This window comes from Branchiostoma lanceolatum, chromosome 13 (genome assembly GCF_035083965.1).
Source record: "Branchiostoma lanceolatum isolate klBraLanc5 chromosome 13, klBraLanc5.hap2, whole genome shotgun sequence".
In the NCBI taxonomy this organism is placed as follows: Eukaryota; Metazoa; Chordata; class Leptocardii; order Amphioxiformes; family Branchiostomatidae; genus Branchiostoma; species Branchiostoma lanceolatum.
The window spans coordinates 18,536,425-18,558,116 of NC_089734.1; the positions used below are offsets into that span (position 1 = coordinate 18,536,425).

At 40.2% G+C, this 21,692-nt stretch overlaps 1 protein-coding gene across 4 annotated transcripts; it reads right to left on the reverse strand.

Moving 5' to 3' along the window:
* Positions 1 to 1,596: 1,596 nt before the first annotated feature.
* Positions 1,597 to 21,625, reverse strand: LOC136447984 (uncharacterized). Of its 4 annotated transcripts, XM_066447149.1 has the most exons (14): positions 20,824 to 21,051; positions 19,632 to 19,687; positions 19,196 to 19,418; positions 18,562 to 18,634; positions 17,804 to 17,940; positions 17,096 to 17,240; positions 15,640 to 16,457; positions 15,005 to 15,161; positions 14,691 to 14,815; positions 11,621 to 11,815; positions 10,087 to 10,236; positions 5,020 to 5,115; positions 4,554 to 4,629; positions 1,597 to 2,982 (listed from the first exon to the last, which is right to left on the reverse strand). In XM_066447149.1, the coding sequence occupies exons 3-14, from the start codon at positions 19,365 to 19,367 to the stop codon at positions 2,760 to 2,762; spliced, it is 2,367 nt and encodes a 788-aa protein (XP_066303246.1). In that variant the 5' UTR covers positions 19,368 to 19,418; positions 19,632 to 19,687; positions 20,824 to 21,051; the 3' UTR covers positions 1,597 to 2,759. The 4 variants fall into 4 exon arrangements, with proteins under 4 accessions (XP_066303246.1, XP_066303245.1, XP_066303244.1 ...); XM_066447148.1 differs by lacking the exons at positions 19,632 to 19,687; positions 20,824 to 21,051 and adding an exon at positions 21,515 to 21,625; XM_066447147.1 differs by lacking the exon at positions 19,632 to 19,687 and having other exon boundaries at positions 20,824 to 21,050.
* Positions 21,626 to 21,692: the final 67 nt, after the last annotated feature.

Consider the following 21,692-nt stretch of genomic DNA (forward strand, 5'->3'; position numbering starts at 1 on the left):
AGGTAAATCATGTGTCAAAGATTTTTACAGTCTTGCACTTGAGAATCAAGAAAACTTGTGAAGACTTTCTTTGAAATTAGAATATGTAAGAACTCATACAAAGATGACAATTTACCACAGTTACTACATGTACATGTTTGTAGAAGTGGTGTATCAGTGTTTGGCCCAGAGCCCAACATGCTCCGATGTGCCCCTGGGGAAAGGCACTTTACAGGACTTTTCTCACTTCACTCTCTGGAAATGAGTACCAAGCTTAGGTTAGGGATGTCACTCGGATAGGATGTTTAAAAAATGGAGAGCTACACCTCGAGCATGTTAAAGAACCCACCAAACAGTAGGGGTCGTTCCCAGTGTGAGTGGTTCAAAACCTTCTGTCCAATGGCCGAAATTGTCATATTGAGGTTACCTGCGGATCGTTGTTGCCAGATGGCAGCCGCTCCAGATCCTTGTGATTCAGCCCCGCCAATTGTAAACTCATCGCAATTCAGCGAAGACAGAGTAGTGGGCCCACATAATAAAAAATTATAACTCTTGCAGATGATGGAACTTATTTAGGTCCAGGTCTGGACCACAGCCCTAGTCACCAGGTTTAATGGAGCATCACTATGCCAGGCTGTAGTTGTGCATGACACAGAACGTTAGCACTAGTAGGGTTAAAGTTAGCCTCCGTAGACTTCTAGGAGCACCAGCGTTTATTTTTGGTGGGAGCGCTGATTTGAGATTTTCAACATGGGCCAGATTTTCTAATACCGGGGAAGATATAATTTCCATCTCTTGTTGAAAACAATGAATCGGCACTCCCCAAAAAGTAAACCCCAGTGCTCCTAAAAGTCAGCGAAGGAGGCTAGGTTAAAGTGACGAAGGAAAGAGGAACCCCAAATCCCGTCACCACAGCTGAGCGGTGCTTGCGTAACAAAAGTGCAGTATATAAGGAAGCTGCTAGGAGCCCAGAATTTTATCAGTAGTGATGCCATGGTCATTCACAATTTTTGAATCATAAATTTCCGAAAACACAGCTGCAATTCAAAGTGATTTGACAGGAGTACAACAGTTACTGTAAGGCCATATCTTGTCAGCCACAACATCTACATGTATGTGCTTGCATGTCTGACCCTCGCAAAAAGGAGATCCAGAGTACAAGTGTGTGTGACATCCTCCTTTGGGAAAAATATATACAATGATAGATATACACACTGTATATATACGTTGTGGTCATATTCATCGTAGGCCATCATACAATTTTGATGTAGAATTTTCAAGCAGACAGAATGAACTGCCATTGAGGACCTAAGACAAGTTTGTCTGTGATAAGACGGCTGAAGTTTGTATGACACATGTATGACTCCCAAGAATGCCCTCAGTTGCGATGTGACCTGGCCCGTACTGTAAAACTTGAAATATTCAGGGTGTTTCTAACTTAACGTTTTCTACAACCGTAAACTCATAACACCTTGCTCTTTTTTTTCAACCACAAACTCTCAATAGTACATGTACCTGCAACACAAAAAACATGTAGATACATGTAATACTATAAGTCTATAATAATGTTATAATAATCAACAAGAACTTTTTCAGTATCACAATAAAAGAAACAACTTTCTGTGGGCCCAACATTTCTTTTATTTGTCAAACATATTAAAACTCATGAGAAATCTGTGAAAACTTATTGTTTGTTAATAAACTAATAGCAATGAAACCATAACCTATTTATGATGGTTAGAAATGGTTTGTGTTTTGGTGTCATCCTCCACTCCACGGAGTAACTTGAAGATGAGAGTCTTCTCTCCTTTGAAACAGAGGCAAGGTATTGAAGACTGAGGATACATGTTGGACTTTGTAGCAGATTGCAGACAACCCCACATGAAATGGTGTTTCCTTTGAAAGATTAAAACTGGAGGTAGGGACTAACAACTTTTAAAGTCAAATGGCTAACATTTTCATACATTCCCACTGACATGACTGTTACTTACAGTGTATGGTCAGGTCAACGGCAAGAAAGAACCCACTTGAAGGTCCACTAAAGCGGGTTTCTCATTGGACCACGACTGTTTGCGAAAGACTCGCCAATGGTTGCCAATTTTGTCGTCTGAAATGGCGAATTTTTTGAAGCTTTGAAAATAAGTTGAAATTTGCAACATTGCAAAACTTTTTTTTATGAATCTACAATCATTGTACATTGGTTTTTAATTCAGTGACAACACTGCAATTTCAATAAAGTTATCTTGTATCTAATTTTGGGCTGAAACTAAGGATGTGGCATTCCAGGTGCGACCATTTTGCTTGTATAGAGGTCACATATTTGGGTTTGCGGAAAAAGATGGCCTGTCTACACTGCGTGTGAACTGGTCAGTTGCACTGGTATTGTTGTTCTGAACACCAGCCACGAGACCTGTTTTCCTTTGATGGCCCTTAAAATTCAACTAAAAAAACAACTGTCAAGATTAGTGTACTAGTATTTCTGCTTTGAAGATTTCTTGATATATGTAATGGATGTGATTTTGATGTAATCCGCTAGAGGGCATGGATGCAATGGTGTATAACAGTTTGTGGGGATATGAATGGGGTATCTGTGAAGGCTGATTTGGTAGACAGGCCTGGTGGCCTGGCCTGGTAGACAGCTTTTTCCGCAAACCCCACATATTTTGCCCTTGCATCGCACATCAGTGTGACTGCAAGGGAAAACTGAAAAATTTGTAAAAACTGCCGCTATGATTTGTCGCAGACAGGCGTGGCCCAGTGAGATACCCAAAATGCTTTCTCTACATCTGAGCCACATGTTCCACCATGAGCGCTGCGGAGTCCAGGAAGGACGGCAGTCCTGTGTCGACGTGTGCCACCAGCCGGCGCAGGGCCTCCACGCCCTCGTTCCCACCCGGCTCCGTCAGGAGGAAGTTTCCACCAATCAGCAGCGTCCTCAGGCGCGTTCCTGTCCAGAGTGCTCGATTGATGGCCTGGAGCCCTCGGGTGTGAATTAAATTCGACCTGTAGTATGAAAGCATGCTTTCAATTATAAGGAAAGGAAAGTGATCTCAAACCAGATTAAAGGCACCCTAAGCAATTTCAGGGGGTAAAACTGGAAATATTCTGGATAAAGCAATCTATATGAAATTGACATTTACTTCCCCATATTCGAACATTTTCATCATTATTTCATACTTTGGGCATTTAAAAAGAGAACAGAAACAAGTCGCAAAAGGAGTATTTCATTTATTGGTACCACCCAATAATCAGCCCACAATCCAGCCATAACCGTTTTCTGTTGACAATTTTCGGTAACTTTCGGCCGAATGACGGCATGACTTTCAACGCCCTAATATTGCTTAGGTTGCCTTTAATAGCTCAAATGAACAGATGAGCTAATCTTCCACTGGTCGTGACAGAGAAGACAGACGCTATGTACAGTATTTACAGGTTCATTGTACCGGGGAAATTCAACTAGCTCTTTTCAACAAGCACAATGAACATTGGAGAATGGCTTAACCTCCCGTCCTAAGGACTACGACCCTTTCTAGCAGCGTGTATGTCGGATAAGCGACACAGCCGGGATCAAACCTGGGGCTTTTCCAAAGGCAAGATCGCTAACCACTGGACTACACATGTACCATGTGCACCAGGTGGTCACATTTCCCTAGTGTACATTTATACTTATGTAAAAGATGACCTTTTCATTAACTGACTACATTCAGTTTGTTTGTATTCAAGGTTAGCTTAATAAGGAAAAAAAAAGAAACGGTTAGCTTAATCTCTCCTGCAGCCTACCTTTAACAAAGGCCTTGCATGCCCGTAGCCAGGGGGGGTTCGGAAGAACCCCCCACAGGCTTGAAGGTCCACTTTTACAGGCTTGAAGGTCCACTTTTTAATGTTCAAGGTCCACTTTTTTTTCAAGGCGGACTTATTTGTATCACCAGCAAGGTCACAAAGGCTAGAATCCTAGAAAAAACTGCTCACTTTGTTTCTGATTTTTCCTCTGAAACCCTTTCAAAATCACAGGAAAAAGCCTTTCAGAAGATTCAATTTCTAAAATTTTACACTTTTTTTTCAAGGTGGACTTATTTGTATCACCAGCGGGGCTAAAATCTAAGAAAAACTGCTCACTTGTTCTCTGATTTCTTTCTTTGAAATCCACTCAAAAACACAGGAAATGCCATATCAGAAGGTTCAATTTTTTAAATTTTATGCCCCCCCCCGGACCCCCTAAGAAGCTCGCGCCTGCGGCGCTCGCTGGTCCCTCAAACATTAAAAAGAACCCCCCCCGCCCCAATCAAAATCCTGGCTACGGGCATGCCTTGCCCCAACTAACATGCAAGTTGATCAACAGTGAGCACCCCCAGCCATGTACCTGGATTACTTAGTATGTCAACAGGTACCTTACTTGCATAACTAGATTATGCATTTCCCTATCAACATAACATATCAACATCTATGCCATAGTTTAAGTGCTTGATATGGCACCAAAACTTTTCCAGATTACATGTACATTGTATAATTATGTGCTGCGTTGATTATTCCTGTGATGATATCACAGTGAACACAGCAGAAAGTGGTGTATGTACCTCAGGGCCAGCACCTGTAGACAGCTGTGACCACCTGGTGCAAACACCTGCATCAAAGTCTCCACACCTGCATCACCTGTACAGATATATTTTTGCACAGAGATGCTGAAAGTCTAGAAACTGAAGATTAACATTTACCGAGTACACCAATTCGGTACTTAAGATATATCAGTGAAAGGACATTATTTTGACATTCAGAGTGCTTCTGCCACAGATAGCACATATCCAAAGCGTAATGCGCATACGGTATATAGCCTGCCTACAATATCGTTTACAGATGGAAGGTCCTTTTTGTAATCTTTGGTTAATGTTGCATAAGATATATCTTTGGACAACTATATGAACCTATTTGCAAGATTTCAACGGTTACCTCAAATACGCGGACATGACCTGAAATGCTTACGTTCTGCATACGTGCTGGCTCAGATTCACTCAGGTTTTAAATAAATACAAGGCTTTGACTTACCCAGTCTGTTTCCAGACAGCCACAGTTCTCGTAGCCTAGTATTTCTTCTCAAAGCAAGGACAACGTCAGATGTAACAATTGGGCATCCACCACGTCCTGGAGAAAGTCAATTGAAAGTAAAATCACTCAGAATTGTACAGAGATAGGCCTATAGCCTATAGGTACTGGCTGCTGGACAGATATGGACAGTCAGTTAAACTAGGCCTCCATGGACGAGCCTCCATGCATAGCAGGCTTCCAGGCTTGGCAAAGCTATACATGCAGTTATGTGTACACAATGTATGTCACTGTAGAGATTGGAATTCAGGACAATCAGGGATTGTCCTACCACTGATTGGAATTTGTCCTAGGCAAATCCGTGATCCTCCTTGGACAAATTGGAACCGCAATCATATGTTCTGTCCTTGGACAAATTGGAATTTTACCATGACAATCTTCAGTTCTACTATGAGAAATTTAGATTATATCAAAATGTTTTGGAAACTAGACTGAATCATTTCACAGCTAACATTTCAATAGATACACAACGGTACAGAGTCACTGAGTGGTAAGGTTCCCTTCAGGGGCCCTCGATTGATCTATAGCACTAATGATAATTTCAATAATTTCAGCATACAGTCACCATCACAAACTATTCTAGGTGAATCGATTCACCAGCCCTTCTGTCATGCCACTTGTAACCATGGTGGCAGCCGTCTGGTCCAGGTCGTTGACATTATTAGTTTGTTCAAGGACAGATTGGAATCGGGAACTGTGCTTGGACAATTCGCAATTCTCAATATTGGACAACCTCATATCTATTTCCAAGATATGGTGCTTAAGTAAACGTAACAAGAATATTTTCAGTCTTGCAAACCATCATTTTATTCAGAATTTCCACAATACAGACTTCAAAATAATCTGATATTCTATAGCTTAACTTCAAAATTTCAAATAACAAAGGATTCATCATTTTTACAAACACTAAGACTTTAATGTGTTGTACACCACTCACTAAACTTATTTACGGTACATGAATAATCATAAAATACTCCAACACTAGAAGGGTGGCACTTTGTAGGGAGTGAACTGAAGAGTGACCAAATATTTGCGATGATTGAATTTTAGCGGTTGAATAGTGGCCGTGAAAGTCACTAACATTAAGTCACTGTTAACATTGATCATGAAATACAGTAGTTGCCCTTGTAATTTTCCGAATCTTGCTATGAGGCGTGTCTGACTCATCCACTGGTGTTGTTTGCTCAATTTCCCAGATGACAAACTGTCCTTCAACAAGAGATTCTTCGAATGGGTTGCCATGGCCAGGTGCGGGTACATGGGTAGGATCTGTGACGTTGGTGAGTTGGAACACTGCCTGCCGCTGCGGGTCTATGGTCTGCCCGTTCACTGTTCCCTGGTCCAGGATTTCTGTGCCAACTGCAACAATCCTTGCTCCATGTAAGAGGTGATAATCTCTTCCATGCTTGATCGGTACTGGTCTGGATTCCTGTGGCAAGGGTTGCTGACTGCTGGATGGTTCTGGCTTTAGCTGTGTTGAGATGCCTGGAGTCTGGTTGGGGGAAGGCTCAATATGTGATGTCAGCTGTGTAGGTTGCTCAGATAAGTCAGCCAAGAAATCTGGAATATCGTCTTCTTGTTTGATTCCTGGGTCAGCCAAAGCCTGCAATTTAGCAAAGTGTGTTTGGGGAGATCGTCCGAAGACAACTGCGTAGGGTGATGTTCCTGTACTTGTGCTCACTGATGTGTTTATGGCATAAGTGATGTGTTGAAGTCTTTCAGCCCAACCCTTGTCTGGATGTTCATCAAGCCACTTCCCAAGCTTCAGCAGTAGGTCTACATTGGCCCGCTCAATACATCCCTGGGACTGTGGGTAACATGGTCGTCCATGAATGATGACCAGGCCTGGCCACTTCTCAGTGAGCTCATTGATGATCCCAGTGACAAATTCCTCTCCATTGTCAGATTGCAGTATGTGCGGTGAACCAAACAAGCAGAAGGTCTGTACAAGCTTCTCTGCTACTCCTGAAGGTCGGGTAGAGGTCAGGGGATGGGTCCAGCTGAAGTTTGTGAAGTGGTCTCGCATGTGCAAAATCCATTTGTAGTTGTGGTCTGGCCTGCTGGTCATATCTATGAGGTCTACCTGCATGTGTGTCATGAAGCCAGGTGAGATGATGGGTCTCCCTGCAGCTGGTTTCTTCAGTGGAACCCGTGTGGAACACTCTCGGCAAGTGCGGAGGTACAGCTGAACAAGGTCATGACGAATCCACGAGTAGTTGTTCTTGATCTCTTCCCAAGTCTTGTCGCGACGAGAGTGACCAATCCTGGAGTGGCAGCTGTGAAAACAGTATACAAAACATCAGATTAGTCATTTGCCATCTGTAAGTGCAAAGAAAACATATGTAAGGTTATGTTTAAGTATGCAAAATCATGGCATGACATGTAACAGTGTGTCTTATGTTTATAATCTGGGATCAACATACTGGGATCAATACACTGGCATTTACAATCCTTGTAATATTCAAGGTCACCGACAATGACGCCAAAAGCTTCGTTGCATGTTAAATGTCCAGAACAGAATAGATGTACATGTACTGTCAAGAAAATGGTTAATATTTGAAAAAAGGGCCCGATAGCGAGGGTTTGCAGTAGAAACCAATGGCCGCAGGTAGTCTGGAAGAGTCCATTTTTGCACAGGGGAACATTTTTTTAAAGGGGTGGCGCTCTGGAAGAGTCCATTATTGCATGGGGAATTTAAAAAAAAAATATTCAGCATACTATAGTAAAAACACATTTTCCCTCCTATCAACAGTGGTACTGATGAGATATTGAAAAAGATATAATAGTCTGTATTTCACTCTAGGCCTATACCTGTAAGGAGTGAAATATAATCAATACATGTATATGGTACATAACATTATAGCTCACCACTTTATTGTGTCAAAGATATCTTCCTTGGGGACAACAGGACAGGAAGTCTTCTTACAGTAGAGAATCTTCTTCGAGCCAATTTCTTGCAGCTTGAAATGTTTGGTAGCCCAGAACTTGAATTTGCTCCCATCTTGGCACTTCACCCCCTTGGCTAGTTGTAATGCTTGTAGAGCCTTGTCACATCTTTCTTGTGTGATACAAAAACCCTCCTTCTTTCTCCACCCAAGGCTGCTGATCTGCTTTTCAACCAATCTGTAGAATTCTGCTTTCTGCTGCTGCTCCTCCATCACTTGATCAATCCACTTCATGCAGTCAATTTGACATCAAATTTGAAACTGGCTGGGGAGGGAGAATTCAGCTCTAGCCACTAACCCACAATGGTTGTATGCAAATGTCACTGATTAACATATCAGCCAGACATACTGGTAGCATTCCTATTGGTCCTAGGACAGATTGGAATTGCAATCTGTCCCAGGACTGTGTGAGATTGAGCAGACTGTCTTCAGGGACATATTGGAATTTCAATCAGTGTGCCAGGGCAGATTGGAATTTCAACCTGTTCCAGGGCAGATTGGAATTCCAATCCGTCCTAGGACAATCTGTCCTGAATTCCAATCTCAACTACAGCTGCATGTACCATCCAAGGAAACGGGCGCTTGATAAATTACCCATCACAGACACAACGTCTAGAGTTAGATGTAAGGTGTGTCTGACTCACAACTAGCTGTCACTACTACCTGCCAAGCAGGTGTGTTATACTCTCCAAGCAGAGGATGGGTTCCGGCAGGTTTTTGACGTGTTTTTAGGCGTTTTTGTCGGCCTTTCTACTTTTCATTTTTTTTTGTCTCTATAAACCAAATTATAGAGAAAAAAAAAAATGAAAAAGTAGAAAGGCCGACAAAAACGCCTAAAACACGTCAAAAACCTGCCGGAACCCATCCTCTGCTTGGAGAGTAGGTGTGTTACCCTAAAGGTAACAGTGTCATAATACGTCAGTCTATACAGTATGAATACCCAGCCTTTTAAATCCCTGCTAATTGATTTGTTGACTGCTGACTTTACCAAAGGAATTATTCTGAACAAATTTTGAAAGGCAATGACGTTGCTGTCGTTCCTAACTACCTTTTACTAACATAGTTGATCAGCACAGAATGATCTTACCACCAGGAAACCAAAATAAACAGCAATGCTTGTGTGTTTACGACATTTCCCATTTTCGGCATGTTGACCGTTGCCAGACGTAAAAAAAATAATTTTCTTTTTATTTAAATCAGACAAAAATTAATGTCATCCATAAAATTTACTTTCTGTGGACTTAGATTCCATCTAGATACTATGCTAGATCAAGGAAAACTGGCTACAACATATTACATAGTTTATATATACTACATATAATATATTGCATGGTGTGAAGTGCCTTTCCCAAAGTCACAACATCGAAACATGTTAGACATCTTAACTCAGTCACTAACCCTGACAACAAGGCCACCATGCCACACTAGGCAACCATGCTAGATTTCAGACACTTGTCATGCAACCTACATACTAAATATGATGGAAATCTCTTGTTCCTTTCTCTTTATTCACCTTGGAAGATTTTGACAACACTGCCGCTGCAGTTCTACAGCAGGCTACTAGGGGGCCCAAACCTATACACCACTTCTTCTTTACATCACAAGCAATCTGCCTCCAAAATACAATTGCACGTCCAGGTCAAAAGATACAAAAAACAGAAGATCTGCTGCAGTACGAAAGTCACATACTAGGGGGCCCAAAATCAACCTTGACCTTTGTCTCCCCGACACCTACGAACATACCAAATATAATTGGTGGAGTTTCCAAAATCATATCCAGTTGCTTTTACTGTTATTTGGCACAAATATCATTGTAATCCATCCATAGGTTCCAAAGTTATGCTGACTACAATAGTCCGGAAACAAACTCACACAGACAGACAGACACACACAGGCACACACACAGACACGTTAAAAACAATATCTCCATTTTATATCTACTATCTGAAAAAAGTTAGGATAGGGTTCAGGTCTTATTTTCACTTCTCCTCTTGTCCGACTTTCTATCTTTTTTTAAAGTAAAATATATCAGACACTAAAGTTAACAACATTTTGTTCTTCTCACCTGCAGAAATGGAAGAAACTACTTCCATCTTTAGACAAGTCAGCCGAGACTTGCTAATCAGCTGGGCCAAGGCCCCTGAGCCTAAATTCTCTGACCTGTAGTTGTTGAAGGACACATCAAGCATTTCCAACTTGCTGGAGTCTGGGGCCTCTACAAACATAAAAATGTGTTACCACCTGAAATGTCCAATTTGTTTTTGAATTGTGAGTTGCAACAAAGTTATCATTACCCGACATTAAAGTTAGGAAAAAATGGTACAGAGCTTAGTAAACCTACACTACAAATGCTATTAAAAACTATACAGTTAACAGTTACTGTAACAGTTATATTACTGATCTATTACTGATTTGTTAAGTTGTTATCACCTTCATTAAAACTGTATTCCCAGTAACTGTACATTCAACATGCAACGAATGTCAGTACTACTACATGTAAGTACTGTTAGTATTTAAATAGTATTGCAATTAGCAAGCCTTCCATAAAAAACACGGTATCAGATCAGTATTAAAAGAGTTACTGATACTGTAAATACTGTAAATCTACTGGTAAATTACAGCATTTTAGGGAAGGCTTACGTGTCCCCCTGCACAGTGTCATTAAAGTCATCAGTGATATTACAGTACTGCAATGACAACAGTTATATTAATCTATTATGGGCTTCCTAGTCATACAGTTTTAATACTATTGTAATAGGCGCAATACTGTTATTGTTGTTACTGTACTGTCAGCAATAAGTAAGTACTGTACAGTATTTGATCAGCACTGTACTTAAGGGTGCTAGCTGACAGCTGAATCCACAAAGTGAGATATATACATAATACATATATGGTAATATCAAGTATATATGTATATCACCTGTACGTGCTCAGATACAATCGATATCACTAGGAAAAGATGCCTAAATATGGAATGTTCAACAATAGTGCTGCATAAACACAGAATAAAGCAATTAGGAATCTGGTGTATCTTTCAGTTTCACTCTTCAATTCTTAAAGGCATCCAGCACATTTTATGAGGCTTAAAACTTGAAATAAAAAAACTCAACTTTCTAGTCATTCCTACACATAGTAAGTTTCAATAACACTACATGTATACCATTACATATCAAAATTAAAGGAGCAAAGATATACGATGTTGTTGTGTGGTGAAAACTGATAAAAAATCCAAGACCTAATAGACTGATCCTGACTGTCCATTACAATTAGCGGTTTGACAAATGAGACAGTGACTGCATGTCCGTCAAATATTTGCATTTTCATGTTTTGAATTTGCATCTCTACGTTTTGACGGAGGTGGGCGGGGCTATAGTATCTACAGTATTTACAGTAGGCTCGTGAAACTAAAAGATGAACATGTAGATTATTTTTGTGTCGTTTTTGCGCAATTTTGAAAAGAAATCCGAAAGTGGTAAACAGTGGCATTAATTGTCAATTTCATAAAGATTACACCAACTAGAATATTTCCAATTTTCAAGTCATGAAATTCTCTGGGTGCCTTTAAGAATGTAATGCTACAAAGATGAGGTTGACATCACCTGAAATGGCATTGAAGACTGTAGCTAGCTCCTCTGTGTACAGCTGGCAGTTGTGAAGCCGGAGTGAGCGGAGTGCTGAGTCGTGAGCTATCAGCCAGGTCAGGGCACTCATGTCCAGGGGTCTGCTGGGTTGGGCATCCAACGTCGGTACACAGAAGGACAAGTCCACAGACACAATCCCACTCATGACACCACCTAGTTAGACAACACACAGGACCACAGAAAAAGGTTGAAGTTAAAAGTTAAAGTGACCCGGGCGTCTCGAAAAGACGCATAGGGGTGGCATCTCCATTTCTATAGCCCTTGGGCCACACACATTTGTGCAAGTCACTACGGCAGGGGGCTGATCTGCTGGTAGTGATGTGTGTGTTTAACTACCATACTCTTTTCCAAATGCTGAGTGCTAAGCAGAGAAAGCAGTATGTACCAATTGCCATTTTTAACCCTCAAACCACCGTAGCTTTTTTACGACTAATCTTACCGTATGGGGTCAAAACTGACCCCACAATGTTTTCTACAAATACAGCTTTATTGGTGACTATTTTTGTGGTTTGTGTATATGCATAGTTTGAGTAATCTATAAGGGACAGTTTGACATGATTAGTTGTGAATAATTTCTGCTTACTATAATAATTTATGCAAAAATAGGGAACATCGTCTTTTGCAACTAACGCTATTCAGACAAGCGGGCTCTTTTGAGGCCTGCGCCAACACTTGATGTCATATCGCATCTGAATGTCTTACGCTAGAACAACCAAAATTGGTCACCTTTGCTAAAAATTTGTTGGCAACAATTTGAATTTAATGAAATAACTAATCAGTGTTTTTATGTTGCTATGGCAACCGGTTTCTGAGAGCCATATTTGGAAAAAGTCGCTAATTTTGGATTTTACAATGTAATTCTAGGGCTTTCATTTTCAACTGCACTTATTTTCTTATATCAACACCAACCAATGTTATTTACTATCACTTTTATGATTTAATATTCATAATTTATGCATATTTGATTACGTCATGGGTCAAAATTTATGATGGCGGACGATATAATTAGATTAGCTATAGCCGGCTATTTCAACCTCAAATCTCATCATTACCATATTTATTCAAACAGAAACAATCTTAATACAAACGTTTTGGTCCATGTTTATTGTTTTATTAGGTTATATGATGAAAAAATGCATTTAGAATAATTCAAGATGGCGGAACCAAGATGGCGGATTTAGCTGGTGAAACCTGATATGAATATAATTTTTATGACGTCATTTACAAATAACGTCTTTGGATACATCATGATTTATCATACAGAATTTCTATTTAAGTTTTATCGTGTACCTTTGAGTAATACGGAAATACCCAATTTGTTGCTTTTCGTCAATCAAATCACATAAATGACGTCATAATACGTCGTAACGTCATTAATCTTTACGTTCAGTAAAAAATTGTACGTTTAACGTTTCTACAAAATAATGTTTTGTAACTATGATCATGATAACCCTTATCATACATGTTACAAGATGACAAGTATCAAACAATAGGGAATATGAGTGCAGATTTTGCTGGGGTCAGTTTTGACCCCACTGGACCACGCGTAAACTTGCCAGAATAACTTAATCAACAATGAGCCAATCTCCGTAAAAACTTGTGAGAAGTTATAAGACATATATACAAACATACTCACAGAAGAAATTTTGTTTTCGACTCGAAATGTCAAAATGGCACATGTTGATATACGCCTGGGGTCAGTTTTGACCCCATACGGTGGTTTGAGGGTTAAAGTCTTTGGTAGGACCCAGCCGGGGTTCGAACTCACGACCTATCGGGTACCAGGTGAATACTCTACCAACTAGGCCATTGCACCGTTTCTTCAGAAGCAGGAGATTTATTAAAGGAGATTTATTAAAGTGACCATCCGTTACACATAGAATCTGGCAGGCATAGCCGTACCCTTCTACATGACAGATTATGTGCATTTTGTAATAACTCACGTATTGAAGATGAAATGCATTTCTTACTAGACTGTGTACTGTATGCAAAAGAACGTCAGTCATTGTTCAAATCAATTCAGCTTGACAAGAGATGTAAGACAATATCAAAATTTATGTGAGCGTGCAGAAAAAAAGTTTGTAAAAATAAAAAAGTTGTCTTCATTATGAAACCTATTAGTAAGTGGTGACGAGGAAGGTTGAACAAATGACTTATTACTAATAGGTAAACACACAGAGTTGTTATTGTTTGTTTACATCCACAGTGACTGTTATTTGACAAATTTGGCATTGTATAACATTAGACTAAGTATGTAGAAAAATAATCAAAAACAAAGAATTTTGTTTTATGCTCATGTCACAATATGCCCCTTTAAGTAGTTTTCTAACAGGAATGTAGAAACGCCACAGCCATAATTGGTTTAAGGACATTTATGTGATGTTGCAGCCTGACAAGCCCTATACATGTCAGACACTGACGCCTGCGAACAATTGATTGATGTTGCATTTGTACAATGTATATCATCCAGAGCTTGTTTCATTGTACAGTGACATACCTGTACCAACAGACAAGAGAAGAATATAAAGTTATGGCTGTCTGGGCTTGAAATACTGGGTGCATGTGCACCCAAATCAAAATTGCACCAGTCCTGTAAATTTTGACTGTGGGTGCACCAGTGCACCAAGATATTTTTGTAGGCTTAAATAGGGTAAGGTACTATAATTGTACACTACTATAGTCTAGAAGAATATTCTTGATTGTATCACAAAAAGTAATATTATACACCTTTTGCTGTACTTAAGTTGATGTATTACTGCGTTAAACTTTGTAATTATGTTTTGCTAACATTTATTATTAATAAACTTTATTTCATGTGACCACATGAAATAAAGTTAAATGTTAGCCAAACATAATTACAAAGTTTAACGCAGTAATACATCAAATTAAGTACAGCAAAAGGTGTATAATATTGCTCCCAAAATTCTTTCTGTTCACCTAATATTTTTGGTTGGGTGCACCAAAGCACAGGTGAATTTCAAACCCTGATGTCACAGTTTAATGATTAATTCAACATCACTGTTCTTACCTGAGGACAGGGTTGGAAAGCTGTTCCAGCACACAGGTCTCCAATGGGAAACATCCCGACCAAAGGCAATACAGTGGTGCAACTTCAGTTGCTTCAGATGTGGTGAACTGTTAGCAGCAATATTACTGAAAAACAGAATGATATAAGGTCATCTTCTAACATTGTCATTAAAAAATCAGCAACAATTCAAAGTAAAGCAAAGTATGAAGTTAGTACATGTCACTACTATTAAGATTTCAGAATTTTTTTATTTCCATATTTTGGGCCCTACTATTGCTTTGGTTGCCTTCAAAGTGTTGTTAAAGTGTTCTGACCTTTGTTTGGCTTGCAGCAGACTGAGTAGAATGTTAGGAAACATCCAGTGAGACAGAAGCTCATTCTCCAGGAACAAATGTGTTAGCTTCCCTCCCTTCCTCTGACACTCCAGCAGACTGCTCACAACATCATCCTTGGGCAGACTGTCGTATGATCCTGTACAAAACAATGCCAATGGTAATATTGTTATCATGATTACAGGCAAATCCTATTAAACCAAAGCCATACATGTACAGTACATAGCATGTCCAGGACAAAAGATACAAAAAAGTGACCATCGTGTTATCAACACAGGTACCCACTTACCAAATATTATATATATATATATAATAAATTATGATATCACAAATTCACAAGGTTCTTGAATTATAACTCCAGAAACACAAACATACAGACAACTGGAGGCAGTTGAAAACAACACCCCCACTAACCTCATTTACAATATATATTTCATACAGTAAGTTTGCAACTAGCAGTCTTTGATGCTTATGCCTCATGGAAGTATATGGTAGTTATTTTGCTATTTCCATCGTGTAACATCAAGTTTCATATTTCAACAAACACTTAATGTTTGATTTGCACAACAATCAAAAATATGACAATCTCTATGGCTGTACTGCCTGCATGTCTTTACCTCCACTGATGCTGACCCTTTCCAAGCTGTACCATGTCTTCAGCAGGTCACTAAAGCTTCTCACTAAACTTGGACTTGTCAGAACATCATGTAGGATGATTTCCCTGACTGTGCCGTGGTGTTTGGTGGAAGGTGGCGCCAACAATGGCAGAGTTTCAGCATTGGTGATGCCGTCAGTGTCTGAGTTCTGCACAGGAAGACGCATGGCTCCACAACTGCAGTTGTCCCTAGGATAGCCTGGCAGCAATGAGGATTCATCTTCAACACAATTTCTTTGTGAGTCTTCAGATGTACTACAACCTGCTCCTACTGCTATATCATACAGATCCTCTGAGTCACTAGTTCTTGTGTCCAAAACAGTTCCATTTACTGAGTCGCTGGAATCAGTTCTCCTACGAGATCTACAGTCTTCATCCTCATCCTCATAAAGAGTTTCATCCGAGTGTAGACCGTGCATGTTCTGTTGTGGTGGGATTCTGGCCGAATGCGGTCCTGACGTCCTGTTCATTATACCATCTTGTTTGATATCAATGTAGTCATCTCCCAAAAAGTCCTCTGCAAGAACATTTGACTCTTTCAGATGATGCCATGTGTTATTACAATGTGGACAGAGTGTTTCATTAGCATGTGTTTCTGCGCCTGCGCAGAGACTGAGCAGTTGTAGTGCCGACTTGTCCGTTCCTCCGGGTACCCCGTACATGGTCAGTTTTTCCAGTTTGGAAATTGGTGATGCCAGACACCCTCTGAGGAAGGTCCCCACACCTGGTAGACCTCGGAACCAACGCATCTCCAGGTGTTCCACATGTTCAAGTAGACATCTGTAACATAGGTGTAGCATATGCATGATCAGTGGTCAAGAACAGGTGGTTGAACCAAATCAATTGTGCTTTATGTTTCTTCAATAATTTGCTTAACTGACTGTAGGTACACACTAATATGCACATTTATTTTGATATGTAAATACATGATGTGATATATGTATAGTTGTGACAGGCTACCACCAGGACCAAGGGTCACTGTACTGAGATTCAAAGTCCTGTACAGTAGTTAAGGCCTTAGAGTTGAGCTTGTGTTCAGGACATCCCGGTTGGGCCTGCAGAGTCTTTCGAAAGATATGTGAAATAGGGGTCCCATGTTCGAGGATCAAGGTGCCTCGGATTGGCTAGCAACCCCTCCCTGTTTCAAATTACATGCAGTTGGTAACTGGGAGACCCTGGTTCAATCCTGGGCTACACCCTCCTCCCGTGTTCGAGGGGGTGCCTGGAGCGTGTTAAAGGGAAAGGGCTAGCAACCCCTCCCTGTAACAATATACCAATTTGCTATACATTGTACTAGTAATTGAAACGGCAAGGAAACTTGCTACCGTATGTGGCACTAGGAACTACCAAGGGTCTGAACGAATGAAAGAGCGAATGTGAGAACATTAGCAAACAAATGGACAAACAGATGAACAAACCTGTGCAGGAGCTGGTCCTGTAGTATGTAGTTGAATGCCCTACTGTCATACAGAATGAGCCTGTGGACATGAGGACTGTACAACATCAGGTCCTGTGCAGCACGGAGACACTGGTCTGAACAGCTCGCTGTCAGCAGGAGAGTCTCTGTGAGGAAAGAAAGGTACCTTTAGTTAGTCAAATTTCTTCAGCTACCGTGCAAAAAGATTCTTTCATTTTGACAAGCTGAGTCAATGCAAATATTACATCATCTTGCAATTGTATGCAATCACGTGGATTAAGCACTGTTTGCTTCTTGAAAAAATGTTTTTTTATAAGTCGCGATGCCAGGTTCTGAACCATTTGACACCTACTTGCATATCAAATCCTTCAATGGCTCTTTGAGTTATGCTGTTAAACCACAAACAAATGATACAGAAATCATACCCCCCTTGGTGAAGGTACTACAGTACGAATGGTTTTTATTTCGCGGTAAGAATGTTTGCGGTGGTTTTCGCGGTAAGAGTGTTTGCGGTGGTTTTAAGTTTGCGCTTGAAACAATAGTAGCGCTACAGCCATACATTGTAGGTGGGCAAAAAGTTTCATGGTGGTTTTAAGTTCGTGCTGAAATTTCAACGTGAAAACTGTGAACATAAAACCACCCCAAACATTTCTGCATTTACAGTATACCAAACAAGGTTTGGGGAAGTTTTAACTTAAAATACTAATACCTCTGTGGTCTTCCTCCTGGGTTCTGTGTGAACGAGACTGGTACCACAGTAGTTTGTGGAAGTACCTCTGTAGATACTGCTGTCTCCAGTCTGGTCTGTCTTCATCACAACCATCATGAGACGGGGTGGTCTCAACCCTTAGTGTCGGTAAAAAAAATATGACACGTATACGTTGATGAAGGTTAGAACGTATCATCACTACAAAACTTAGCAATTTCTTCAAGAACAAAAATTTGAATTTCAGTTCATAAACCTATCCCAAAAAGTTACCTAAATCCACTTATATCTCTATTGCTACTTTATCATCAAATAATATTCAGTTTGCATGAGGCATCATTGAAAAGACTGATTATCATCATTGTTATCATTATCTATAATTATGTACTTGTATTTGTCCCAATAATTGTTGACTCTCAAAAATCAGCTATGTAGCCTGAGAGTCTATGTAGTGTACTATATAACACTAAAGCCAGTAAATACTGAATTAGTAAATGCCGATTGACGTAACTATTATAGTATATGGTAATCTATGTCTACTGCATCAGATGTTCATCCTTACATAACCTATGTGTCAAATAAAATCACAAACAAGCAATGATTAATTCTTACTTCCTGATGTTAACCACTGTTGCCTGCATGCCAAAAGTCATACAATGAACTGATACTGGTTCAAAGTCTCCAACAATAATGCCCCTGCAGTTCCAAGCAAAACTCCTAGGTGGACTCCAATCATGTATGTTACTTATGACTGCTCGTACCTTAACCTCATTCTTGACTCCCACTTGAAGTGACTGGCAAAGAGGGCATGCCACGCTGGGTTTGGGTCAACACCTGCAGCAACAATTCAACTTCTTATCATCAAGGTCCAACTTTTGAAAAAAAAAATACTGTCCAAGGCACACATGATATAGCAAGACAATTTTGTACAACTCTTGAGTAAAGGAATTCAATTCAAAATGCCAGACTGAGTAGATTTTTCAGGGAAGCGAGTATAGGATTCCCGGTAGCGTTTCGGATGGCACCCTGGCTTCTCGTTCAATGCTTAAAGCAAAAACAATGTGGGCAGAAACATTAAGAAAAATACAATATCTTCCCCCAAATCAGCATTTGTCCAGTTTGTATAAAAAGTGTCAATTTTTTATAGGATTCATACATACTTTAAGTGCTTCCTGTTTGAATCTCATAAAATTTGTGCAAATGCACCCGTCACACACACATACACATACACACACACACACACACACACAGAGTTTCACATAATTTGGTAAATGTCAAAGGATTCCCAAATAGAAATTGACAGAAATACATGCAGCCAAAAAACAAAAAAAATTCATGTGCAAAACTTCACTACTTGGACAACATGCACTGTGAGTCGGGACTTTCATGCCTCACCTGTCTGAATGATGTCATCATGACAGCTGTTCAGGTGATGTTGGCACAGGTGAGGTAATAAACCTGTCACAAAGGTACCAGGTAGCCTGGACAGGATGTCTGGTGGATAGGACTCAAGGTGGTGTCCCACACTGGACAGACATTTCTCCTGCAATGTCTCCGGGTGCTTCATTTGGTCACCTAGGCTAACTTGTTGTCCTTGAATTTAGCATTTCAGCAAGATCTGGAGAAAATGAATATCATGCGATATGTTTGTGAAAGTACATAAAGGAAATTCAAATCATGTCAATCAATCAATCAATCAATCAATCAAATCAATAAAGAAATTATAATATTCTATAGAATAAACTATCATGTTTGAAGTAGTATGTATATCAAACTGTAACTTGATGTTCAAAAGTAGATTATCAAAATTGATGTCATTCTAGCAATGCACCTAGTCTGGGTCATCGACCTTGCAACAGTCTGTTGAAGTTCTGCTAGGGGGCGCAGCTGCACATAAAGGACAGAAAAGGGGAAAAGGGAGGCTGGGTGCCCAGCTGGGCCCATGCATGGGGATGGCAAAAAGAGCAGTCCAGTCTATAGACAGTAGAAAACACAATTACAGTCTAGTCAGGGGGTGGGAAAACTTGTCCAACGATAGAACAACAACCTTTCCTTGTGTACCGGGGTAGTTGCACCTCCATGCAGAAAGCTTTAGAACAGCAACAGTCTGGTACCCACTGATCTCTGATTCCCAACACTGATTGGTGACATCATGAGTATGCAGGCATGTCTATGCAAATATCCTTGTTTACACCAAAATCAGGAAGATTGACAATGATAGTTTTTCTTTAGTTACTTTTGCCCATTAAGTTTGATTTTATTATATGATATATTACTCCTATGTATTGTCATTTCCACAATGTTATATATAAATTATCTTATGGAATTTTGTCACTGAAGTATATGAGCGTAGCTTGTTCAGAACTAGCCTGAATTCAATCAAGCCTCCTGTGACCGCTCGCCGCCCTGTAACCGCCTCGCAACTCCGCCGGGAGGGGAGAGAAACCCCAGGACAGCTGGAGTTTGCGTTATACAGACTAGTTCAGAACATGACATATCAACTAAAGACTGAAAATTCTGCTACAGTACCGTTCAATCTGGTATGAAGCACAAAATCATAATTGCCTTTTGTTTTGCTGACATCTAACGTTACCTACAGACAGACTAAATATCATACAGCGTCAGATCAATCCACAGTTTCATTAGTTATTGATACTCAATTCTCAAGGGGATGTATCAATAGTACAATCTTTGAAATATTTTCTGAGTGACCGGAAATTATACCTCCACCCACACACACATAATACAATATGTAAACGTGCACATACACCCACATGCATGCACACACTAAGATACACACACACACGCACACCATTACACACAAAATCACACACAAAATTACACACACAGCACACACACGTGCACATAATGTTACACGCACACACGCACACACACATACACATAGACTACACATGCACACACACACACAGAGGCAAACTCTACAGGCAATTTATAGAAACAAACAGTTCACTCCCATAATTTTGAAGGTTGAATCTCATTGAACGTCCATCCCCACAACTCACCTACACCCACCATCCCATTCCCCCTGGTCTCATTGGCCCCTTGGATGCTTCATCGTCCATGGAAGCAGAGGATTTCACTTTTAGGAAGGTCTCCCGGTAGGACAGTTCTCTCAAACTCAAAGTACTGGTGTGTGTGCGGCGTGTACTTTGACATTTTTGCTTCGAATAGTCAGTCACCAAATATGTAGATAATTTCTCCCATCCCTTACTAGAAAATACGGACCTGGTGTTGCCGAACAAAGTGCTATTTTCCCTTCAGTTTAATAAGTACTGAGTTCCCCTGATTTCTCTCCTGATTTTCTCCCTGATTTGCTCATAGAAGCGAGCTGCAGTGGACTGATTTTCTTAGGAAGATCTGTAATGTATCTTACGTTCTCCTGTAATGCCCGTTACCGATACAACACGATTAATTACAACAATACCCAAATGCGAAGAAGAAAAGAAGATGCCTCCGTGGGCCTGTTGGGTCCCAAATATGCAAATATTTGTTAATGAGGTTGGCAATCGTCGCATATACCAAAGAATACATGTGTTTCTCCACAAACTGCTGTATCTAAATAGTTACATTCTTTTTATATCATTCCTCAATAACATGACTTTAATCCGTTCAGAAAATCTTTGCCCGTTCTGATCCTTTCTGTGGAACATTATGCTATTTACATATCTTATTTGCATACTTCGGAGAACTTACCAAACGAAGCCTGACCCGATGTTGTCGTGTCTGTGACATATTCTGTCATCTGTGTGTTCAGATTCCACCTGCAAATGTAGGATCATCACTGCGTCATTCACCACAACGATGCAGTAAGGGGTTGGATTGTTTCCCGAGGCAGAATTTGGAACCAGGCACCTACGATTCAGTCTGAGTG

Excerpts from the sequence above, each read along its gene's own strand:
- LOC136447984 (XM_066447148.1), bottom strand. The coding sequence starts at position 19,367 with ATGAAGCACCCGGAGACATTGCAGGAGAAATGTCTGTCCAGTGTGGGA. Across the intron at positions 17,241-17,803 it reads CCAGGAGGAAGACCACAGAG|AGACTCTCCTGCTGACAGCG; the intron begins GTATTAGTATTT and ends CTTTCCTCACAG. Across the intron at positions 11,816-14,690 it reads CTTTCCAACCCTGTCCTCAG|GTGGTGTCATGAGTGGGATT; the intron begins GTAAGAACAGTG and ends TTGTCTAACTAG.